Source organism: Brachyistius frenatus, unplaced genomic scaffold, assembly GCF_029030835.1.
Source record: "Brachyistius frenatus isolate BFR_SWC_R1_liver_20210118 unplaced genomic scaffold, ASM2903083v1 Contig_142, whole genome shotgun sequence".
Classification (NCBI taxonomy): Eukaryota; Metazoa; Chordata; class Actinopteri; family Embiotocidae; genus Brachyistius; species Brachyistius frenatus.
Genome location: NW_027210741.1, coordinates 385,834 through 405,787, shown reverse-complemented (window position 1 = coordinate 405,787; position 19,954 = coordinate 385,834). Strand labels below are relative to the sequence as shown.

Below are 19,954 nucleotides of genomic sequence, written 5' to 3'. Positions count from 1 at the left end.
CACTGAGTATTCATAAACAGTTTATACACAAATATAGGCCTAACGTGATGAAGTTACTGTCTAACTGTTGACAAATATGTGGATAAACACAAATACATCATGTTATAAACCATCAATAAAGCATTCATATACTGCTTATAAATGATGAATAACGGGTTTAAAGTAAGAGGACCCCAAAATGTAACCTTTTTGCAGTACAAAAACACAGATGGATCTAGCGATGCATTAGATTCATGTTTTAATGATTCTTATGAAATACATGCTTCAATGTCAGTATTGACTATCCAGTTTTTTCTTAAATAAAATGTGTGTCTTCCTGTGTTAAGACCATTGCTGCCTCCCAAGCTGCCTTTAAATAGTGGCAGTGAACATTTCCGTTGCTGAGCAGTGAAAGCTTGTGTAGCAGCTGTACAAACCTGAGCTTAAGTCTGAAATCCCAGCGTCACTCTGAGACAGGGAGGAAGGGCAAGGGGTGTGTGGTGGTGGTGGTGGAGGGGGGCGGCCGTAGAGAGGCGTAAGGCTCATCCTGCACTACAGAGCAGAGGGTGGTCATCCGGTCCGGTCACTTAGCCACGGCCCAGAGTGCCCCAGGCAGCCGTCGCTCATTAACCCGCTGACAGGAGCTCCGGACACCGAGGAGCACCGCCCCACACAGGAAGGTCACGGGGTCAATCAGCCCTCTCTCCGGCCATCAAATTAAGATGGACGCACAAGCAGCGACTTATCCCTCAATCAAGGGTCAGTGATGCATTGTCAGGCACACTAACACACCACACACACTCATGCACACACACTGACACAGGAACACACGTGAAAACAAATTGATTTATCAAAGGCTTTGAGGTTTCTTTTTTGTTTTTAACTAATCTACTTTTAAGGTTTTCAGATAGTCTAAAAGCATGTTTCAACACAGACAAAAACACTATGAAGACATGACATGTGACTAAACTCGTGTGACATTTAGTGGGGTGTTTTGCATTCAATTTATAAATTATTTGACAAACACACTACAACAAAAAAATTTGAACCAAATCTTTACTCACCTTAGTTGCAGCAACAACAAAAAAATCTGAAAAACAAAATCAAATTTCTGTTTAGGAAGTTTATTTTAAGTGAAATTATACAAATTCTGCTTGCTTGAAGACCCAATAGAGAGGTACACTATTTGGTCTCCAAACAAGCAGATTTGGTTATTATTTGACACATGTTGTAAGGCACTTCTACCAAAGTTACAAAATATTACACTAAACAAACAGTTAAAGACACAAGGATAGAATAAACAATCCAGACAAAGCACACATACAGTAAGAACAAAATCTGAGATTTACAGTATGTCTTGAGGGTGAGTTTAAAGAAAGAGGCCGGCCACTTTAGATCCGAGGAGCCCTGGCAGTAAAGGAAACTCTAAGATCTAATCTGGAGCCACAAGGAGCCTTATAAGTAATTCATAAAAACAAATGAATTTGTTTAAAAGGTGGCATCTGTCATACTTTCCCTCACAGGGCCTGATTCAGTCTTCAAAACCCACTGCACAAAACAAAACACCAATGCCTTACAATATTTGATTCCTGTACAGCAGCCTTGCTGTAAATATTTTTGTAAAAACTCAAAATTCTCCGTTTTTGTTGATACTGAGTCTAAGTGGTGCTGAGAGAAGCTGACATTGCTTATCAATTAATAGATTTAAATCATACACGCTAAATATCTTTAGGTTTTAACCAACTATTGACCAAAACATCAGGTGCATTGGCAAATTGTGAAGAGCCTCCTCACTTGAATCCACTAAAACACTAATTAATTAATCAGAAAATAAAGATCATGTAACTTTTAATTTAAAAAAAATACTTGCAAACCTAGTTTTAATTCCAGTTTGCTTTCATCATTTTTTTTTAGGTCCCTCATGTCCAGTAACACCAAGTTTTTGCTGGTGCACATGTTTTTTTGTTTGTTTTATTTAAATCATTTACTAAACACACTTAAATGATGATAAATATGATATTGAAATTTTCAGAGTTCTCTAAGACGATACGTTTTTATACTCTCCAAAGCCTTCCTAGGTATAATAAGCTGAAGTCATCACTTCTCCTTCTTGTTTGAACATAAAAGATGTTCTCTCCATAAGAAAGGAGCAGAGCCTCGCTACTTCACAATGTTCACCATAAAACCAATACATTTAAATACATACCAGTAAATTTACACAATGGAGCCTCTACAATTTAAACTCGACAAGCTGTGCGACAAAGTCTTCCTCATTACCCACTCTAATTCCAGATGAGATTATTTCACAGCTAAAATGACCCCACTAATTTGAGAGTAAGGGCTGTTAAGAGGGTTCAGAATCCATTTTAAATGGCACTGAAGTTTGAAGAGGTTGTTGTCTTTCTGAGTAGGAAGAAGAATGGATGAATGTAGTTCACACACTTATGTGAAGGGACCATCATCTTGAGGGCTCTACAAGTATATCACTACTCTGAATTGATTAGTTTGTCTTGAGCGACCACCGGTCCGAGTGGAATTCTTTCACTATGAGTGAGAGATGAGTGCTGCTATTTAAAGTTTTCAACACTTTAGTGTACAGACAACAAGGTAGTGGAAGGCAAAAGAGACTGAAAGGTCATAGGAAATAAATGAGAGGTTTTGTTTAGGCTTCACATTGTGTTGTTGGGGTTTATACAAATTTCTATTCCCAGATGTGCACCTGGACACAAGAACTTAACTGGAAGAAGTGAACGATACTCTGAGACTCTATTCTATTTGCATACAACTTGATACTTCATCAGGCTTATGCATATTACACATTTTAATGCATGAAACTCAGAACAAAGAATATAAAAGTATATTTAAAATTCTTAGTAAGTGATAAAAAAAGGAGACAAAGAAAAAGAGGGGGTGAGAAAACATCAAAATAACCGATGCAATAAACCTATGTGCATTAATCTGTATATTTAAACACACACTCTCTCTTTCTTTCTCTCTCTCACACACACACACACACACACACACACACACACACACACACACACACACACACACACACACACACACACACACACACACACACACACACACAGTTTGAGTGATCCTGTTGAGGCTCATCCTGCACTACAGCCCTTCTAAATCCTCAAAATGGACTGTGAGCAAAGTTTACTTCTGTCTAATTTATCCAATTTAGGGAAGTTAATCTGTGAAACGGCAGCCTGAACTGCTGCCTCTCAGTCCAGCTTCATAGCCGAAGTACAAACAGTGTGACAGTCTGGAAAGTCCCAAACCTTAACAACAGCAGAAATACTTGAAGTCTATTATATTGTATGCTATTATATATATATATATGTTATTATCATGCACATATTTAAAGTATCTTAAGTCAGAATCAATGTTCTTTTGACAATGTAGTTTAGGTTAAGTTTAGCTAGATTTATTAAGGGAAGCAAATGTGTCTGTAAGGTATAATTAGATAAACACATTATTTCCTCTAAGTTGCTGGGTGAAGTGAACTTTTACCTTTATTTCAGCGCTAATAGGAAGCAGAGACTAATATTTTGACAGAAAACAGGACTTTGTAAAAATAAAAAGATGTTAGATTTTATTGATGCTTTTTCAGGTTCATAGCTTATGTCTATGTAATTCAATATTTTCACTTCAGCTACAAATATGCATTATCAAATCATGGGGGGAAAAAAATCATGAATACTAAAAGAAATCCAGCGGGTTCCCCAGTTCTTCCCTTGACAATCTCTCCTCCTCTGGGGGCCGGGGAAATCTTTTACTACTTATAAAGGCTCTTTGGCCTGATGGCTGCTGCAACTGAAGACTTGATGGAATTAGATGGTCATAAACGTGACTCCTGTTATTTTTTCCTTCTTATATTAACATACATATTAAATAGTGTCAAGGCCAGGGCTGCAACAAATAATTACTGTCATTATCAATTAATCTGCAGGTTATTTTCTTAATTGATCTTTTGGTAATTCATCCATAAAATGCCAGAAAACGGCCATCTCGAATTCTCACAGACTCAGTTGATGTCTTCAAAAGTCTTGTTTTGTCACAGCAACAGTCCAAAATACAAAGATAGTTAGTTTATTGTCATAAAATATACACATATGAGAAGCTGGAACAAGAGAAGAGGGATTCTTTGTTGTACTTAATCGATTATAGTTGCAGATTTACTTTCTGTTCATCAACTAATGAATTGTTTGACTAATTGCTGCAGCTCTAGGCCACCAAGTGCAGAGTTTCTTAGATATGTTTGATAACACACAAAGACAACTATTACTCAGACATTATCATTGATAAACAACAATTCACAGTAAGCCTGAGAGTTCATATTTGTTTGACCCTCCCCTATCATCAGACTACAACACTCGTCTTCTCTCTCCTTCCTCAGCACCAGCTCTGCTCTCAATCTTCATTTTACCCCCTCTCCTCTTTCTCATGAACCTCTTTTCTTTCTGCCACTTTCACCCTGCACCCCCACTCCTGCCATGTCCATCCCTTCGTCCCCCACTGACTGCGTGTCTCCAGGTCTTCCTGATTGGTCATGGGGATTTCCCCTCCTTCTCCACCGTTGTGTGTGTGTGTGTGTGTGTGTGTGTGTGTGTGTGTGTGTGTGTGTGTGTGTGTGTACGTGTGTCTATGTGTGTGTGCCTGCGTGTGTGTGTGTGTGTGTGTGTGTGTGTGTGTGTGTGTGTGTGTGTGTGTGTGTGTGTGTGTGTGTGTGTGTGTGTGTGTGTGTGTGTGTGTGTGTGTGTGTGTGGGTGGGTGGGTGGGTGTAAGTGAGTGTATGTGTTCATCCACCTTGGCTGTGGGCACTGCCTTGACTGCGGGTGTGAAACGTCAGCTGTCTCTCTTTCTTTCTTTTTTAACCCACAAAGACAAATATGTGCTTCTGACACATTTTGTCCACAGTCAGCCTCTTGAAAACAGGCCAACAGCCAATAATGACACCAAACAGAAGAGGGGAAATAATTAAATAATCTCCTGAGCTCTGGAGAGCTCAGTCTCTCTGTCTGCTCAGGAGAACTCAGTGTGTATCCCAGCCTGCTGGATTTAACCCTTGTGTTGTCCTTGGGTCAAAATGACCCGCAGCTGTGTTCAACCAAGTTCTATTTTATTTTCATATTTTTTGGGATCATTGGTGACAAGAAGGCTGTGAGGGTTTCTTTAAAGAATGATGACCAATGATCCCAAAAAAATATAAAAATATAGAAATAAAATAGGACTTGGTTGAACACAGCTGCGGGTCATTTTGACCCGAGGACAACACGAGGGTTAAGGTCAGAGGATTGTACTAACATTGCGACTTTTAACAGGCGACTCGTGGGATCGAGTATTGTGAGGGAATAAACAGCCAACATGGTCTTCGGTTAGGAGGGAGCTGAGCGTCTGTTGATTCATATCCCTGTCGTTCTGTTCAAAACTGAAGGATAAGGCTTCATGTATTATTGTACATATAAAAAAAACATGATGCAGTAAGTATTATATAGAAATGTATAACAGTATTAAAACCCACTGTAAACGACTGCATCATTATTAGTTCTGAAGAGTTGTATCTTTTGAAGGACAATTATCTGTCATAAAGTAATTTTTTGTTCAAAACCATTCAAACACACCACTTGCACTGGTTGACATGTTATTGCTTTACAGTGAACACGCGCATACTAGTTTATTTTTGGTGCCCTGAGATGACTTATGTTGTGATTTGGAGCTATATAAAGAAAACTGAATTCAATTGAATTGAATTAAATACAAACAGGGAAGCAGCAAATGCATGCTTATCAGAGGCAGAAAATATATAAATGCATTGTAAAAGCACTATTTACAATTGTTTTAGTAATGTTTCCCATTAATGACATTACCCAGCTCTTTTAGAGAAAGATTTAGCTTTTCTAAAACATTAAACTATCAATCTTTGACCAGTTTTTAAAAATGTATCTTTATTAAGAGCCAGTGTTTGGGACAGTGTAGGAAAGCCAGAAAGTGATGAAAGACACAAAGACTTGGTTTTGGTGTTTTCATGACAATAACTAATACATAAACTAGTGGCCACTTCACTAAGCAGAGATACAGAATTTAAAGCAGTTCAAGGTAATACATCTACCATAACATCTGTCTTCGCAAAGTTTTTAATGTTTACTTTTTGATGACACTTTTAGAAAAATATATATTCAATTAGTAGTTTATCACTGCATAGGTAAAGATGTTGAGCTACATTATACTGAGAGGTGTTTCATGCAGTCCACTAAAATACAATTGCTATAACTTTTTTCTCTATTTAAAAATAGATAAAAACATGTCATTGACCATTTCAATAAAAACTGAACAGTTTAGGCATCATAACAGTAAACTTGAATTAGATTGTGTTCGACGACAGGTGCACCTACTGTAATAACATCATGTCATATGAAGAGAATATGTGACACTGTGATTGTCAACTTTATAGTTTGTTTTCTGCTTTTATTTGTTATCAAAAGTTGTCATAAAGTAATTGTAAGGTATGAGTGGTGTTCATTTTGATCATCAAATAGATGGAAATTTATGAAACAGAAGTACATTTTGAGTAAACATTACCATGTACACGATCCTCATAAGTCTTGACCTTTTATTATTTACAATTATAACAAAATAGCAGGTTTTTAAAGCTTGAAATATGCTATGGCAAAATGAAAATGAAATCCTGGAGTCACAAGCATGCTGGTGAGTTCTGACCCCTGTATCGGTGGTTTTAACCCTGTCTGACATTCATAATCTCCATTATCTTTGAGCCCCTACTTGTCTGAGATAGACAGTAGGGGACCCGAGGAATAAAAAGCTGCTTGTCACAGTTGCTTCTTAACAGATAAAATCAGTGACTGTATTGGCGTAGGAGTGGTGCGTAACGGTCGCGTGTATGGGTGTGTGTGTGTGTTGATGTGTGTGCTAGGGAGGGGCTAACTGTCTGACACCTGCAGCTCTTCATACTCAAAATGCAAATCCATGCTCACCCCCCCCCCACACAACCCCTCCCTCAGTCTCTAAAATCCAACGTTACTGAGCAACGACTTTTGCAAATCTAGATCAGATTTAAATAAGAGTACAAAAAGAGGTTTTACAGCGCCAAAAACAACACTAAACCTCTTTCTGGAAATAAAATCAGAAGCTAATTTACTTTTGATATTATTTACAGATGATATGTGGATCAACAGACCATGAAATCCTTAGGTTAAGATGATATCTATACATAAGCAACTGTTATAGTGAGCTTTACAACAACAACAAAAATCCTCTTGGCATATGACAGACAAACATGCAATACAAAACTCCCTCAGTTTACATAATCTATAACAACACAATGGTTGGTTACTCAAGAAATAATAATTATAAGAATTGTGATGACAATCCAGAGAATCTTAGAATCAGTATAATTTCACATTGGCAAAACAGGACTGATAGCTACATAATTTAATTTGAAAGAAATCATTCTTTCAAATGAGTGACAATAAGCTGAAACTTGTAATAAAATCAGATAGGTCCTCACAATTCAGAATAAAGATTGGTTAAAAGAGAAAGATGTTAAAAAAAAAGTATAACCCAAAAGCCCAAAAGCAGGTGCAAGCCCCAGTGTCAGCAGGCATCTGCCTTACTGAAGTGATGACGTAAACAGGACTGAATCTCCAACCAGTTCTGGGGTTGCAGCCCTGCAGCTGAGTCCGACCTCTGACCTGGCGGGTGGGAGCTACTTAAGGGTGTTTTCCTGTGGGGAACGAGTAATGTGGTGCATTATTTTGTATTGTTGTGTGGGAAGTAAATGAGGAAAAAGCACCTGTTTTACTGGGTCCCACAGTTGCACTTTGGGGAGGTTAGTGACGCTCTTGTATGGGACCAAGCTCTCTAGTGCCACCCACTGACATGTCCAGAAAGCACAACATAGCAGCCGGTAGAGAGAGAAGGACCAGCGTAGCCTCCAGATAACCAATTAACCCAGTTCACTCTGTGACCTGACATTATTGTTAAGAAACACTATAAAACTGAATAGTGGATGCAAGAAGGTTGTTTTCATTCAATAAACAGCAGGCTCTACAAATCTAGTTGCATAACTTAAGATGGGGGGGAAAAAAATACATACAGCTTTATAATAGGCTAACTGAGTAATTACAATTAATACACGAACAAAAAACAGCATCTCAATTATCATGTTAGGAGTAATAAAAAATAAAAAACAAATAAAAAAATAAAAAATAAAGTTATGATAGTTATCAGTTGTGTTACTAGTTTAATGTTGTCATGTTAGTAAACATTTTGAATCATTACAACCTAACTAATGAATCCACACGGTCAAGGAGCGTCGCCAAGTGGTCACGAGGCGGAAATTTTGTAATCCACCCACACTGGAGGACCTGGAGGAAATGGAGCTGTAGTACTTTATGTCCAGCGGCTCTTCAGTGGAACAAAATGAAGCCAAGTTGGACGGTTTACCAGTTTCGACTGTTACATTTTTATATTGGATTTTGTGACATCCCACAGGTCGGGTCGGCCAGAATAAGATTCCCGATACAAAATTTCACAACTACAAGCCTTAAAATATTGTTGTTTTTTGGAGTAGGCTACTACTTGCATTTATATTTAAAGAAAAAAAAAAAAGCCTTACTCTCTGGTCTTATTCAGTCGAACTAACTTGACGCAGGTTCACAACAGGTGGTAGACATGAATGTGCAACAAAACTATCAGGAGAGGAAACGCAAGTTTCAAATGAATAAGTAGGTAGGTAGGTAGGTAGGTAGGTAGGTAGGTGGATGGATGGATGGATGGATGGCTAGATAGATAGATAGATAGATAGATAGATAGATAGATAGATAGATAGATAGATAGATAGATAGATAGATAGATAGATAGATAGATAGATAGATAGATAGATAGATAGATAGATAGATAGATAGATAGATAGATAGATAGATAGATATCTATCTGTCTATCTATCTCAAGGTCCTTATAAAAGCCATCCCTTTAAAAAAAAAAACAGAATTAGCTTTAACATTTTATTGTCTACAAACTTGAAATTGACGGAAATCACAGTGCATGGTTCTCTGAAAATATATTTCATGATTGTGAAATGTTAGTAATTATTCCACTTGCATTACACTGAATTTCTGGCTTCTGAAAATTCAATAATCCCACATATGTACTGTGAATGAGAAGGCTGTTCATCAGGAGGACTTTAGGTAAAAGTTGTATCTATAGTGAGGATTAAACACGTATTTGCTTTAAATAATTATCAAATGATAAAGATTGTGTCCTTTAAACGTCCCCGGTTTGGCCGACGTTTGACTTTAGAAACATGGCGCACGCCTTGAACTCCGACCTCGGAAATTTATTCAACCTCGTTTATCTGTTGGACAAACACCAAATCCATCACTCAATATTCTCGCGATAAATGGCCCACATATATTAGGACAGATAGGGGTGCCTCGTGCACTTGAAGGGGCGTAGGGTTTCCTTAAGGACCTGGTTGACGTTTGGAACAGGCAAGGGTCTCAAATCAGCACAAGAAACATCCAACCATGTCGGACGCGGTGATTAGTTTCATGAAGGACTTTTTGGCCGGTGGTATCGCCGCTGCCATCTCCAAAACAGCTGTCGCTCCCATTGAGAGAGTCAAGTTGTTGCTGCAGGTAAAAAAAAAAAAAAAATGTTGCCAATAGCATGGTTGCATGGTCACAGTTTTGTGCGTAAAGTGTGCGTAATTGTCGGGTTATTGATGAACCAAACTCTCCCACGTAAAAATGAAATAATTCATACAAGAGCAGTCCAACTGCGCACTTAGTGAAATCAATCGTATGCATAATACCAAGACGTGACAGGTCTCGTGTCAGTGTGGAGATGGTTTTACGCACAGGACAGTGCAGTAGTGCTGCTGTGACAGCAATGGTGGAAACCATGTGTCTCAAAAAAACGGCCATATTATTGATCATTGAAGATGCCATTTGTGCTTTTATTCAGTTAATTATTACTCCACTATCATAAATGACCGCAGTAATACTTAGTGAAAGCGAATTGCTAAATTTAACTGTAAGTATGTAATCTAATACACAGTGGAGTCTCAAGTGACAAGAGTGTGCCTGTAGACTGCTGGGCCTATAATGTCTATTCAGAGAATATTAGATATCAGCTAAAATCATGTAAATGTAAGAAAGAAGTTGTGAAAATTGAAATCTCACAAAAACATTCTGTTTTGGGTGTTTTTAGAGAACATTGTCCATGCATGTAGCAGTTGCACTAAACACTGTTTTACTTTAAAACTCAACTGATTTGTGAGCAGGTGTAAATGTATTTAGTGTGCCTCCTTTAATGAACTTCTTTCCATTTTCAGGTCCAATATGCCAGCAAACAGATTACCGTAGATAAACAGTACAAGGGAATCATGGACTGTGTGGTGAGAATCCCAAAGGAACAGGGCTTCATTTCCTTCTGGAGAGGCAACCTGGCCAACGTCATCCGTTACTTCCCCACCCAAGCCCTTAACTTCGCCTTCAAAGACAAGTACAAGAAGGTCTTTCTTGGTGGTGTGGATCAAAAGACACAGTTCTGGCGTTACTTCGCTGGTAATCTGGCATCTGGCGGCGCCGCTGGTGCTACTTCGCTCTGTTTCGTCTATCCTCTCGACTTTGCCAGAACGAGACTGGCTGCTGACATCGGCAAGGGCAACGCTGAGAGAGAGTTCACCGGTCTTGGAAACTGTATCTCCAAGATCTACAAAACCGATGGCCTCAAGGGTCTTTACCTGGGATTCAACGTGTCAGTGCAGGGTATTATCATCTACAGAGCGGCCTACTTTGGATGCTTCGACACAGCTAAAGGTGCGTACGCCTGACCTTTAACATGTGTAAACACTATAAAACCTATGTGTACTTTATCATGACGGGCAGGTGATCTAACTCCCCCCTCATGCAGGTATGCTGCCAGATCCCAAGAACACGCACATCATCGTCACCTGGATGATCGCCCAGACCGTCACCGCTGTAGCTGGTCTTATCTCATACCCCTTCGACACCGTCAGACGTCGTATGATGATGCAGTCTGGACGCAAAGGAGGTGAGGATCACTCAACGTGATTGATTTGATTTGTTTGACACAATTAAGCGCTTTATGCATGCATGTATGGGCATTACGCATTTACTATCCATGTCTCTATTTCCATAGCTGACATCATGTACAAGGGCACAATTGACTGCTGGAAGAAGATTCTCAAGGATGAGGGAGGAAATGCCTTTTTCAAGGGTGCCTGGTCCAACGTGATCAGAGGCATGGGTGGTGCCTTTGTGTTGGTGCTGTACGACGAGATCAAGAAGTACACAAAATAAGTTTTCTAATCTCCCAGTCCTCAAGGCAACCCTTCACTTTCTTTAAGTCTTAATTCTTGTGATACAGTGATAACAGCTTGGTGAATTACAGTGTGGGCATGTACCACTCCTCGGCGGGGAAGGTGGGTAGGCATGCTTGACCTGGGTTAATGTGTCTTCTCAGAAATGTGTATATATCCCATCTAGCACGTTCCCAAGGGCACAGTGTTTCAGTATGAATAGGTCAAGCCGGTGAAAATGTTGTGACGATGCAGATGAAGATGTCACTACAGGCCATATGCTCCCCATGTTAAGAGTCAAGTTTGTGATGCAGTTGCTGAGGCCCATGTGTTATGCTGTGACCACTCTGACCATTATATCCCACCTCGTACATTATTTTATTAAGAATAAAGATTTATTAGTCAAACAGTCCAGTCTTTCTGATGCATGCACTGTTGTCTTAGCAACTGTCATTTTGTTATTATCACAGCATTAGAAAATCTCAGATGTCACCAGTAACATTACTAATGGCCCTCTCCAAGGGGCCATGACAGTGTGAGAGTGAGGCAGCATGCGCAATACAAGCACCTTCAAAGTCACACAGCTAAATGGGTTTCATCCAGCATTCATTTGATCATTCACCTCGTGTTTTTCCTGTCTCATCAAATGTACTCTGCAAAAAAGAACCAAAAAGAACATAATGCATTCATCAAAATATCCATGATGTAAATATTGGAAAATGACACCGAGTAAATGTACCTAGATTTTGGTAGATTTCTTGTGATAATATGTATAATATATGTCATCTGACTCATTTTGCGCTGACACCTGCACTGCTGACAACCCGTCATGATTATAAAACGAGCTGGGAGGCTTATAGCGCAGCACTTTTGGTTTTGTAAAGAAAATTTAAAAAAACAATCATTATTACTAGACAAACATACCAGTTGTATATATTGTATATACAACTGTTGTTATCAATAGTTTTGTTTTAGGAGAGAGGGATTCAGACAATCATTTTTTGTCAAACATTTTCCTATTAAAAGGTGCAAAGCGAGACATTTATAAGTGGTGAAACATTAACCGTTATTACACAAGGTAAAGAATACACACAACAAAAATATTTTTTTAAATAACTGTTTAGCCGTCATTAAGCATACAAACATGTGAAAATGGGACAAACAAACAAAAAAAATCCAATTAAATAGAAATTTCTCTCACTCGAATAATAAACAATGAACTGTATATTATTTTTTATAATTTCAACAGAGCTGTCTCAGCAACATTTACAAAAAAAAAAAAAATTCAATTTATCGTTTTGAAGAGCTACTGCCATACTCAGAAGGTATAATTGAAACTAATAGCTTTGACATCTGAGTATCATTAGCTATATTTTAGCATTAAACAGCAGAAAAAAGTTCATCTTTAAAATTAATAAGCATGATATCACAATCACCGGGGAGTTAATTAAAGATACGCTCATATGAAAAAAGATCCTTTGAGCTTGGTACCTTCCAAACTTGTCGTTTTGTGATAAACGGACACCAACAGACATCACTAAAGGTAACCAGTCTTGTATTTTTTAGTAGATTAGATGCCTTTACACAGCTGATTACTCAGCACCACGCTGGTCGGGCTGCACTCAGGTTTTCTGACCTGGGCACAGGTGTACTGCTGGAGCCAGTGGAGGTGAAAGCGGCTCTGGAGCTGACAAGTCTGGCACCTGCTGGTTTGGACCACAGAGAGATGTTTTCTGATTACACACAATCACCATTATATTCAATTCAGAATATGCCTTACTAATTTTGTATCCCACTGATGATATCAATCTAACATGTATATTCAAACACTTCAACAAAAACAAACAGGACATATCAAAAACACACACACACACACACACACACACACACACACACACACACACACACACACACACACACACACACACACACACACACACACACACACACACACACACACACACACACACAAGCACATTGGTGTCTTATCAGAGTGTACAGCAACTGATCATTGTTAATTAGCACCCAGCGTTTTGTGCATTATTCCAAGTGTTACTTCAACAACACATAACCCAGCAGCAACAATAAAACATTAACAACATTAAAAAAGATTTACAGTTATAACAGCAGAAACAGTGAATCAGTTACCGATGAATAAATTCATGGGTGACTCTTACTGGTGTTCTCAGCTGCTTTATACCGCCTGAACGTTTTCTCTTTCTGTTAATTAAATCTCTGCAGCCATCTGGAGGCAGCAGGTCAGATGTGTGATAAATATGCAGTCTTCAACTTGACAGGAGTGTTACAGCACAGTGCAACATGCGGAGCCGCTGTGTATCTTGATTAAATCAGAATGCGCAAAACAACACCAGGCTGCTATAAAATAGCAACACGCATTTCTGCAGGAGGAACCAAAACACTCAGAGGTTTGGATGCACAGGTGCTTTTATGTCGCAACGTTACCTCGCAAGTGGGTTTGTATTCAAGTGATAAACAACATCCTGTGGCCCTCATTGTTTAGTTGCTTTACATATGAACTGTATAAACTGAGTAGAGATGTAACCTTGATACCATCGAGAAGGCACACGCTTGTTATTTAGACTACTGTGTTTGGCTGAGAGCCTTGAATGGGCAGGTATTCAATGAACATGTTCCACAACTGTTAAAGGTATATAATTGATTAAAGCATCAAAGTGTTTTAAAACAGTGAAAGCTAGCAGATCTAGTCACACCTACCTGAGGGTGTCCTGCTGGTGGGTCTTTCTTTTTTTGTGATGGACCAACAGATAGGATATGAAGGAGCTCCCAGGTATCCAACTTGGCGCTGGTAGTCTGCCAGTTGGTCGGAGCGCTTCAGGCCAGGTGTAGGCTTGACAGACTCCAGTCTCTTCAGGAAAGCCTGAGAGAAACACAATGCAAGATTTTTTTTTACTTCATAAGTACTGGAACACACTTTACCTGCAAGTTGTTCTGGTGGACCACCTACGATCAGTGGTGGATAGGAACATTTACGCAAGTGTTTTCAGTTTATACAAAACAAGCTTATAAATCATAAAATAACTGAGCAGCACAGAAAATCGTAGTTAAAACCAGCTTGGACAAGATGGGAACAACTCTCATTTCAGTTTTACTGCAAACTACAACTACAACAAATGCTGAACATTATAACCTACTAGCTCCAACAGTAAAATGCTGTTGCACATTAACAACAATCTAGTAACCATTCATAATATTCTGAAATGTAGGATTTGTTTTCTGGCTATTTTAAGTAAATTTAGCTGATGCTACTTTTGTGATTTTAAAGGTAAAACTTCTTTGCTTTTAAGTTTTTTTTGGTAGTATTGCTACTTTTACTATAGTACAAGAAGTAAGTAATTCTTCCACTTTAGCCAACAATAAATCCTACTTTCAGGTAGGTTATAATGTTCAGCATTTGTTGTAGTTGTAGTTTGCAGTAAAACTGAAATGAGAGTTGTTCCTATCTTGTCCAAACCTTTTGTATCAATAAATCACAAATTAATCATCATCATTGCAGGGCTGCATTCATTTTGACTGCATTTGTTTTAGATAGCTTTACATAATAACCTTGCATACTAGTAATATGCAATATATAATATGTTTTTTATAGTAAGTTTTATTATAGCCATAATTATTCTGGCTTTTGACACCAGCCATATAAAAGACCACAAATTATATATATATATATATATAGATATATATCTATATATATATATATATAAAGTGTTTATATGTTATTAAATAAACAACTATTGTACTCAGAATAAAACAAAGTGCACATTCTCAAAGTGTTGGTTGAATCATGAAAATAGAAAAGGTCTGGTACAAAACAAACAAAAAAACAACATGACGCAGAACATTGTTGGCAAGTGGCTGAATGTCATATCTGCAGTAACACTCCCTCATGGGGGCTCTGCAGAAATCCCCCAGTAAGCAAAAGCTCCATTAGAAGCAATGCAACTAGAAAAAAGCTCAAGTGGCAAGAGACTGTTCTACTAAAGTTCACAGGTCCTCCATAGGTCATAAAAGCACTAAGGGCTATATCTGTTATCTAAAGTCTCTTCAAATAAAATATACCTGCCAGATTAATTTAGGAATATTTTTTTCTGAAAGAAAAGTAAGTCTATGGTGTAATTGACCAATCTTGAAAAACACAGAACTAGTTCAACTTGTGCAGGACAAATGAGGTGTGTCGCATGTTGTGTGGGGCAGATACACTGATCACACGGCAGATTCAATTACTCCTCTCTATGAATAGAGAAGGCGAAAAGCACTCCTTAGAACGCAGTGATGGATTCAAGAGAGAGAACAGTCTGTCCGGGAAATGTCTGAAACACATTCCCTAAAAAAACGTCAATATAAAGTCACGTTATATCTCTAATAATTAATACTGAGAAACATAAACAGTGACAGAAAGAAAGCAGGTTTTCACTTAGCAACAGTAACACCAAAAAGCCAATCCAATTATTATTTCCCTAATTCATTTCTAAACACTGCTGCTTGTCTGAGCATTAGGTTGTTAGCCCTTAGTGGTCAATCAGAGTTAATATATGGGGTGAAAGGCTAAAGCTAAGCCTGAGCTAACTTATAATGTCCCTCTGTAACCTTCCACCTGCTGCCATCCGTCCAAGTCCATCCGTGTCTGTTTTAAGGGGTGTGGGGGTGGGGGGGGGTGAGGGGGCGCTCTCAGAGTCACACTAACTAAACCCAACTATTTACTACTTATCACACTAGTAGCCCTAAATGAATGTAAACTTCAGAAGACAAATACCCATTCAAATATTGAGATATAACTGCAGAAAATCACACGTGCTAAAGTCACCCCAATTATATTAATCAGCTGTGTCATTCATTAAACTACTTAACCTTCAGTTTGTCCCAGAAATGTTTTGTTATGCTTCTATATTAGTTGATTAAAATAATAAACAAAATAAAACATTACTATTTGATACACTGTATATATGCCTATATATATGTATATATACTGTATGTACTGTACATTTTATATTTATATTTTTTATTGCTTTTCTATTATATTATTCTATTCTATTATTATTTTATTCTATTGTTTCTATTATTGCTCCTGTATGTATGCTGCTGTGGCGAAAAAATTTCCCCTCGGGGATTAATAAAGTATATACCTACCTACCTACCTACCTAACATGTTGACATGTTTTCGATTTTTTTTCTTTTTGGATAAAGTTCCGAATGCAGTAAAAAAAAGCCAAGTGGGTAAAGTGGGTAAAGTTGACTAAATGTATAATTTACTGTCCTTTCTGAAAATTAGATAAAAAAAAAAAAAAAATCTGATGATAAAGGCATACAAGAGTGCAAAAATAGGTGTAAATTTCATAAAAAATATGTAACAAGTGGGTGGTATTAAAAATGACAGAGTTAAGTAATGGAAATGAAACAACAGCAAACAATTAAAAAAAATCTTTGGCATCTCACTCACAAACGTTAATCGAGACTTGAAAATATTCAGATACAACAGCAGATGCGTATTTTAGTGTCGGTTTAGATAGCTCTAATTACACAAATGAGAAAACAGGAATTTCATTCTGGAAATACAGCAGCGTCAATACCGCCGACAACCTACCAATACCACGTGTCAAAGGTCCAGTCTGAATATTATGACATGGACTCCACAGAGACAAATGGTGCCCTGCATGGGCCTCGGAGTCACCTCATGACTCCAAAGCAAACGTCGTCTCACACTATCCCAACATGTGTTACTAGTGATGGTTCGAAAAAAGATCCAGTTTAATATCTTTTCATCACCTTCTCTAGATGATACATACATTAAGTGATGCCTGGTGAAAACGAGAGACTGAATCAGTGAAATCGGTAAATCAGATCTGCACTTCAATGAGCTTCATAAAATACTTTAAAAAAAAAAAAAAAAAAAAAAAAGATTTACTAAAGATTGAATTTTCTACTTGATGTTGCCATTAAGATTCTTTCTGGTATGGAGATTGATTAATGTTAAAAAAAAAAAGAAGTAAATCCATGCTTACCATGTTCTCCCTCTCGATGCGTTGTTGCTCCCGATGCCTGTTAAGTGCACTGTGAGAGAGGCGAGTTAGAGGCACGTTACTGGCCACATGGGATTTTCTCCCCACTGCGCTTCCCGGTGTGGGTCCTGGAGAAATGCGTGACAGCTCCCGAAGAAGCCGCTGGTTCTCTTGATCGATGCGCCGAACCTCATCATTGGTGAAGGAGTAGTTCTTCCTGTTTCCACCACCAGGACAGTGGAGAGCCAGTTTACTTCCAAAGTGACTTTCTAATCTGAGAGAGCCTAAATGGCAAAAAAAAAAAAAAAAAAAAAAAAAGACACATGCTATATCATAATCTGCCTTGAATACAGAGATACTAGGTTCAATGTAATGATAGGCACAAGTTTACTCACACTCATCCACATCCTGATCTGAATCCTCATCTTGATGCATGTGGCTAAGGCCACTGGAGGGCACTCTCTCCTCCTGCTGCCCTTTTTGGCTTTCTTCTTCAAGCCTTGTGTGGTTCAGGTTCACAGACTGAAGAGGGCTGGTGTCAGGAGAGGAGAGGGGGCTCACATCTGTCACTGTACTGTCCGTTTCATCTGTACAGGTGGTAGACAAATCCTGAGATCCTGCTGAGTCCACTCCAGGGGATAAAGAGAACTTGTTGGGTTTGGGGATGGTGGGGGACTCCAAACTGCTCCTCCGACTGCTACTGCTATCGGATCTCTCAGAGTCTGCGTCTGAACTGCTCTCAGTTGAAGTGGGAGATGGAGTTCGGGTGTGCCGATTTCTTATCCGTTTTTGAGGGGATTGCTTATTTCTCCTTTTTGAGCTTGCACTGAATGCTGAAGCTTCTTCTTCAGTCTCATTTGGACTGTGGCTATTCTCATCCTTATCATATACTTCGCTGGTCTCAGCCAACAAAGCCATAAATGTTCCATTGGGCCTTTTAGAGCGCAAGTTAAAGTAAGCCTCACTATCACTACTGTCACTGACGACTTTATCTGATGTACAGGAAACAGATGATACACTGGATGCCTTGCTCCTCTCCTTCTTTTCTGCTCTGCTTTTTTTTATTTTGTCCAATTGCTTCAGATGTTTTCTTGCCTTATCAGATTTTGGGGTGACATCACGTTTTGTATTTTCAGTAAGTTTTGTCTGTAACCTCTCGTGTGCCGCTGGGCTCTCCTTTTCAGCTTTCAAGCCTTTCTCCATCTTTTTCCCTCCATCTCCGCTGCCGTCAGCACCATCGCTATCGAAAAACGAGTGATCCACTTCACCTTCTAGTTCACTGGGGTTGAACATGGCAATCCTCCAACACACAGACCCTTCAATATAGTGTCAGAATACGATGTTAGATTATTTTCAAGTTTAAAAACTGCCATGATGTTTTTTCAAAGTTTCAACCCATTTTCTACAAATTAAGTAAAACATTACAATATTACAGCTTAAATATATTGCAGAAAATGCAGCTGTGCATGTTTTTGGAGTATGAACTCATGCTTTCTACCCCCCCCCCCCCCAACTGTACAGACTGGATTTCATTAAGATCAATACCACATTAAAAAAAAAAAAGGTAATTCTTGAAACTTTCTTTAGTTGTGTAATCCATGCAGTAAAAAAATAAATAAATAAATCAGTCAGTCAATAAATATTATTGTGGTAACTTGAGTAGGGATTTCTTAAGATGCACTTACAACCTGCATTTCCACACAGCGATAACGACGTGGATGTAATACATCTCAAACAGGCTCCGACGATTCAAACAGCAAAGACAAAATGAAAAGCAAAACTTTTTGACAACAAAATTATCAGTAATTCGTAAACAAAACGTCTGCAGAGCTGCAAACACGTTTAGAAAGAGATTCTGGACAATCCAGTCTTGACAGTATCAGAAAAATACACTATTACATCGCGTAGCCAGTTACACATTAAATCATTTACATACTATGCAGGTAAAGCATGTTTAAAACCGTGAAATGACTTTGGACGTGATAGTTATCGTACGCTAACGTCAACATAGCTAACTTCGTCCGACCATTCGTTTAGGTTAGCTAACTTTAGCTGCACAAACATGATGCCTTACCTCATGAAGGGAGGTACAATGGACAGCGTTTCCTGTTAGAGCTGCATTTATTTCTTCAGACGAGATGTATTCTGCAAAGACAGCAACTAAATGAAACTTAAACCTGCACTAAAAACACATTTTTCCGTCAGGGGGGGCTACGGTTGGAAACTGGGAGCGACACGGTGCCTCGTAACTAAGCGACGTCACTTCCTGGCAACCGTTGCTCTGCGAGACCTCTGAAGCAGCGCCATTCCGAGAAGCTTTGAATCCACTCGTGACGGTGTCGCTGTGTATTAACGGAACTCGATTTATATCACAACAACTGCAATAACAAAATCATCAAAGAATACAAAATATCGAATTAAAGTGAATAAAACTAGTTTGGCGGCAAAAAAATTAACCTACAATAAAAATGAACTCAAATGACCTATATTGTTACAATATTTTCAAAACAGAGTTGAAACATCTGGAAAACAAGAGCTGGAGAGTTGTTGTCATATTTCACCTAAAAATATATATATATTCCATTTG

At 38.5% G+C, this 19,954-nt stretch overlaps 2 protein-coding genes across 3 annotated transcripts; one reads left to right on the top strand and one right to left on the bottom strand.

Moving 5' to 3' along the window:
* Window positions 1–9,440: 9,440 nt before the first annotated feature.
* Window positions 9,441–11,747, top strand: slc25a4 (solute carrier family 25 member 4). The gene is made up of 4 exons (XM_069715355.1): window positions 9,441–9,647; window positions 10,346–10,832; window positions 10,927–11,067; window positions 11,176–11,747. Exons 1-4 carry the CDS (start codon window positions 9,537–9,539, stop codon window positions 11,334–11,336), a joined length of 900 nt encoding a protein of 299 aa, XP_069571456.1. The 5' UTR covers window positions 9,441–9,536; the 3' UTR covers window positions 11,337–11,747.
* An 82-nt stretch (window positions 11,748–11,829) lies between these two features.
* Window positions 11,830–19,606, bottom strand: cfap97 (cilia and flagella associated protein 97). Of its 2 annotated transcripts, none has more exons than XM_069715353.1 (4): window positions 17,763–19,606; window positions 17,371–17,651; window positions 14,072–14,234; window positions 11,830–13,041 (listed from the first exon to the last, which is right to left on the bottom strand). In XM_069715353.1, exons 1-4 carry the CDS (start codon window positions 18,658–18,660, stop codon window positions 12,932–12,934), a joined length of 1,452 nt encoding a protein of 483 aa, XP_069571454.1. In that variant the 5' UTR covers window positions 18,661–19,606; the 3' UTR covers window positions 11,830–12,931. The 2 variants fall into 2 exon arrangements, with proteins under 2 accessions (XP_069571454.1, XP_069571455.1); XM_069715354.1 differs by having other exon boundaries at window positions 11,830–13,038.
* Window positions 19,607–19,954: the final 348 nt, after the last annotated feature.

Coding starts and splice junctions, on each gene's coding strand:
- slc25a4 (XM_069715355.1), top strand. CDS start 9,537: ATGTCGGACGCGGTGATTAGTTTCATGAAGGACTTTTTGGCCGGTGGT. Junction 9,648..10,345: donor GAGTCAAGTTGTTGCTGCAG/GTAAAAAAAAAA, acceptor TTCCATTTTCAG/GTCCAATATGCCAGCAAACA. Junction 10,833..10,926: donor ATGCTTCGACACAGCTAAAG/GTGCGTACGCCT, acceptor CCCCTCATGCAG/GTATGCTGCCAGATCCCAAG.
- cfap97 (XM_069715353.1), bottom strand. CDS start 18,660: ATGTTCAACCCCAGTGAACTAGAAGGTGAAGTGGATCACTCGTTTTTC. Junction 17,652..17,762: donor AGATCAGGATGTGGATGAGT/GTGAGTAAACTT, acceptor TTTGCCATTTAG/GCTCTCTCAGATTAGAAAGT. Junction 13,042..14,071: donor CACCAGCAGGACACCCTCAG/GTAGGTGTGACT, acceptor GGTCCAAACCAG/CAGGTGCCAGACTTGTCAGC.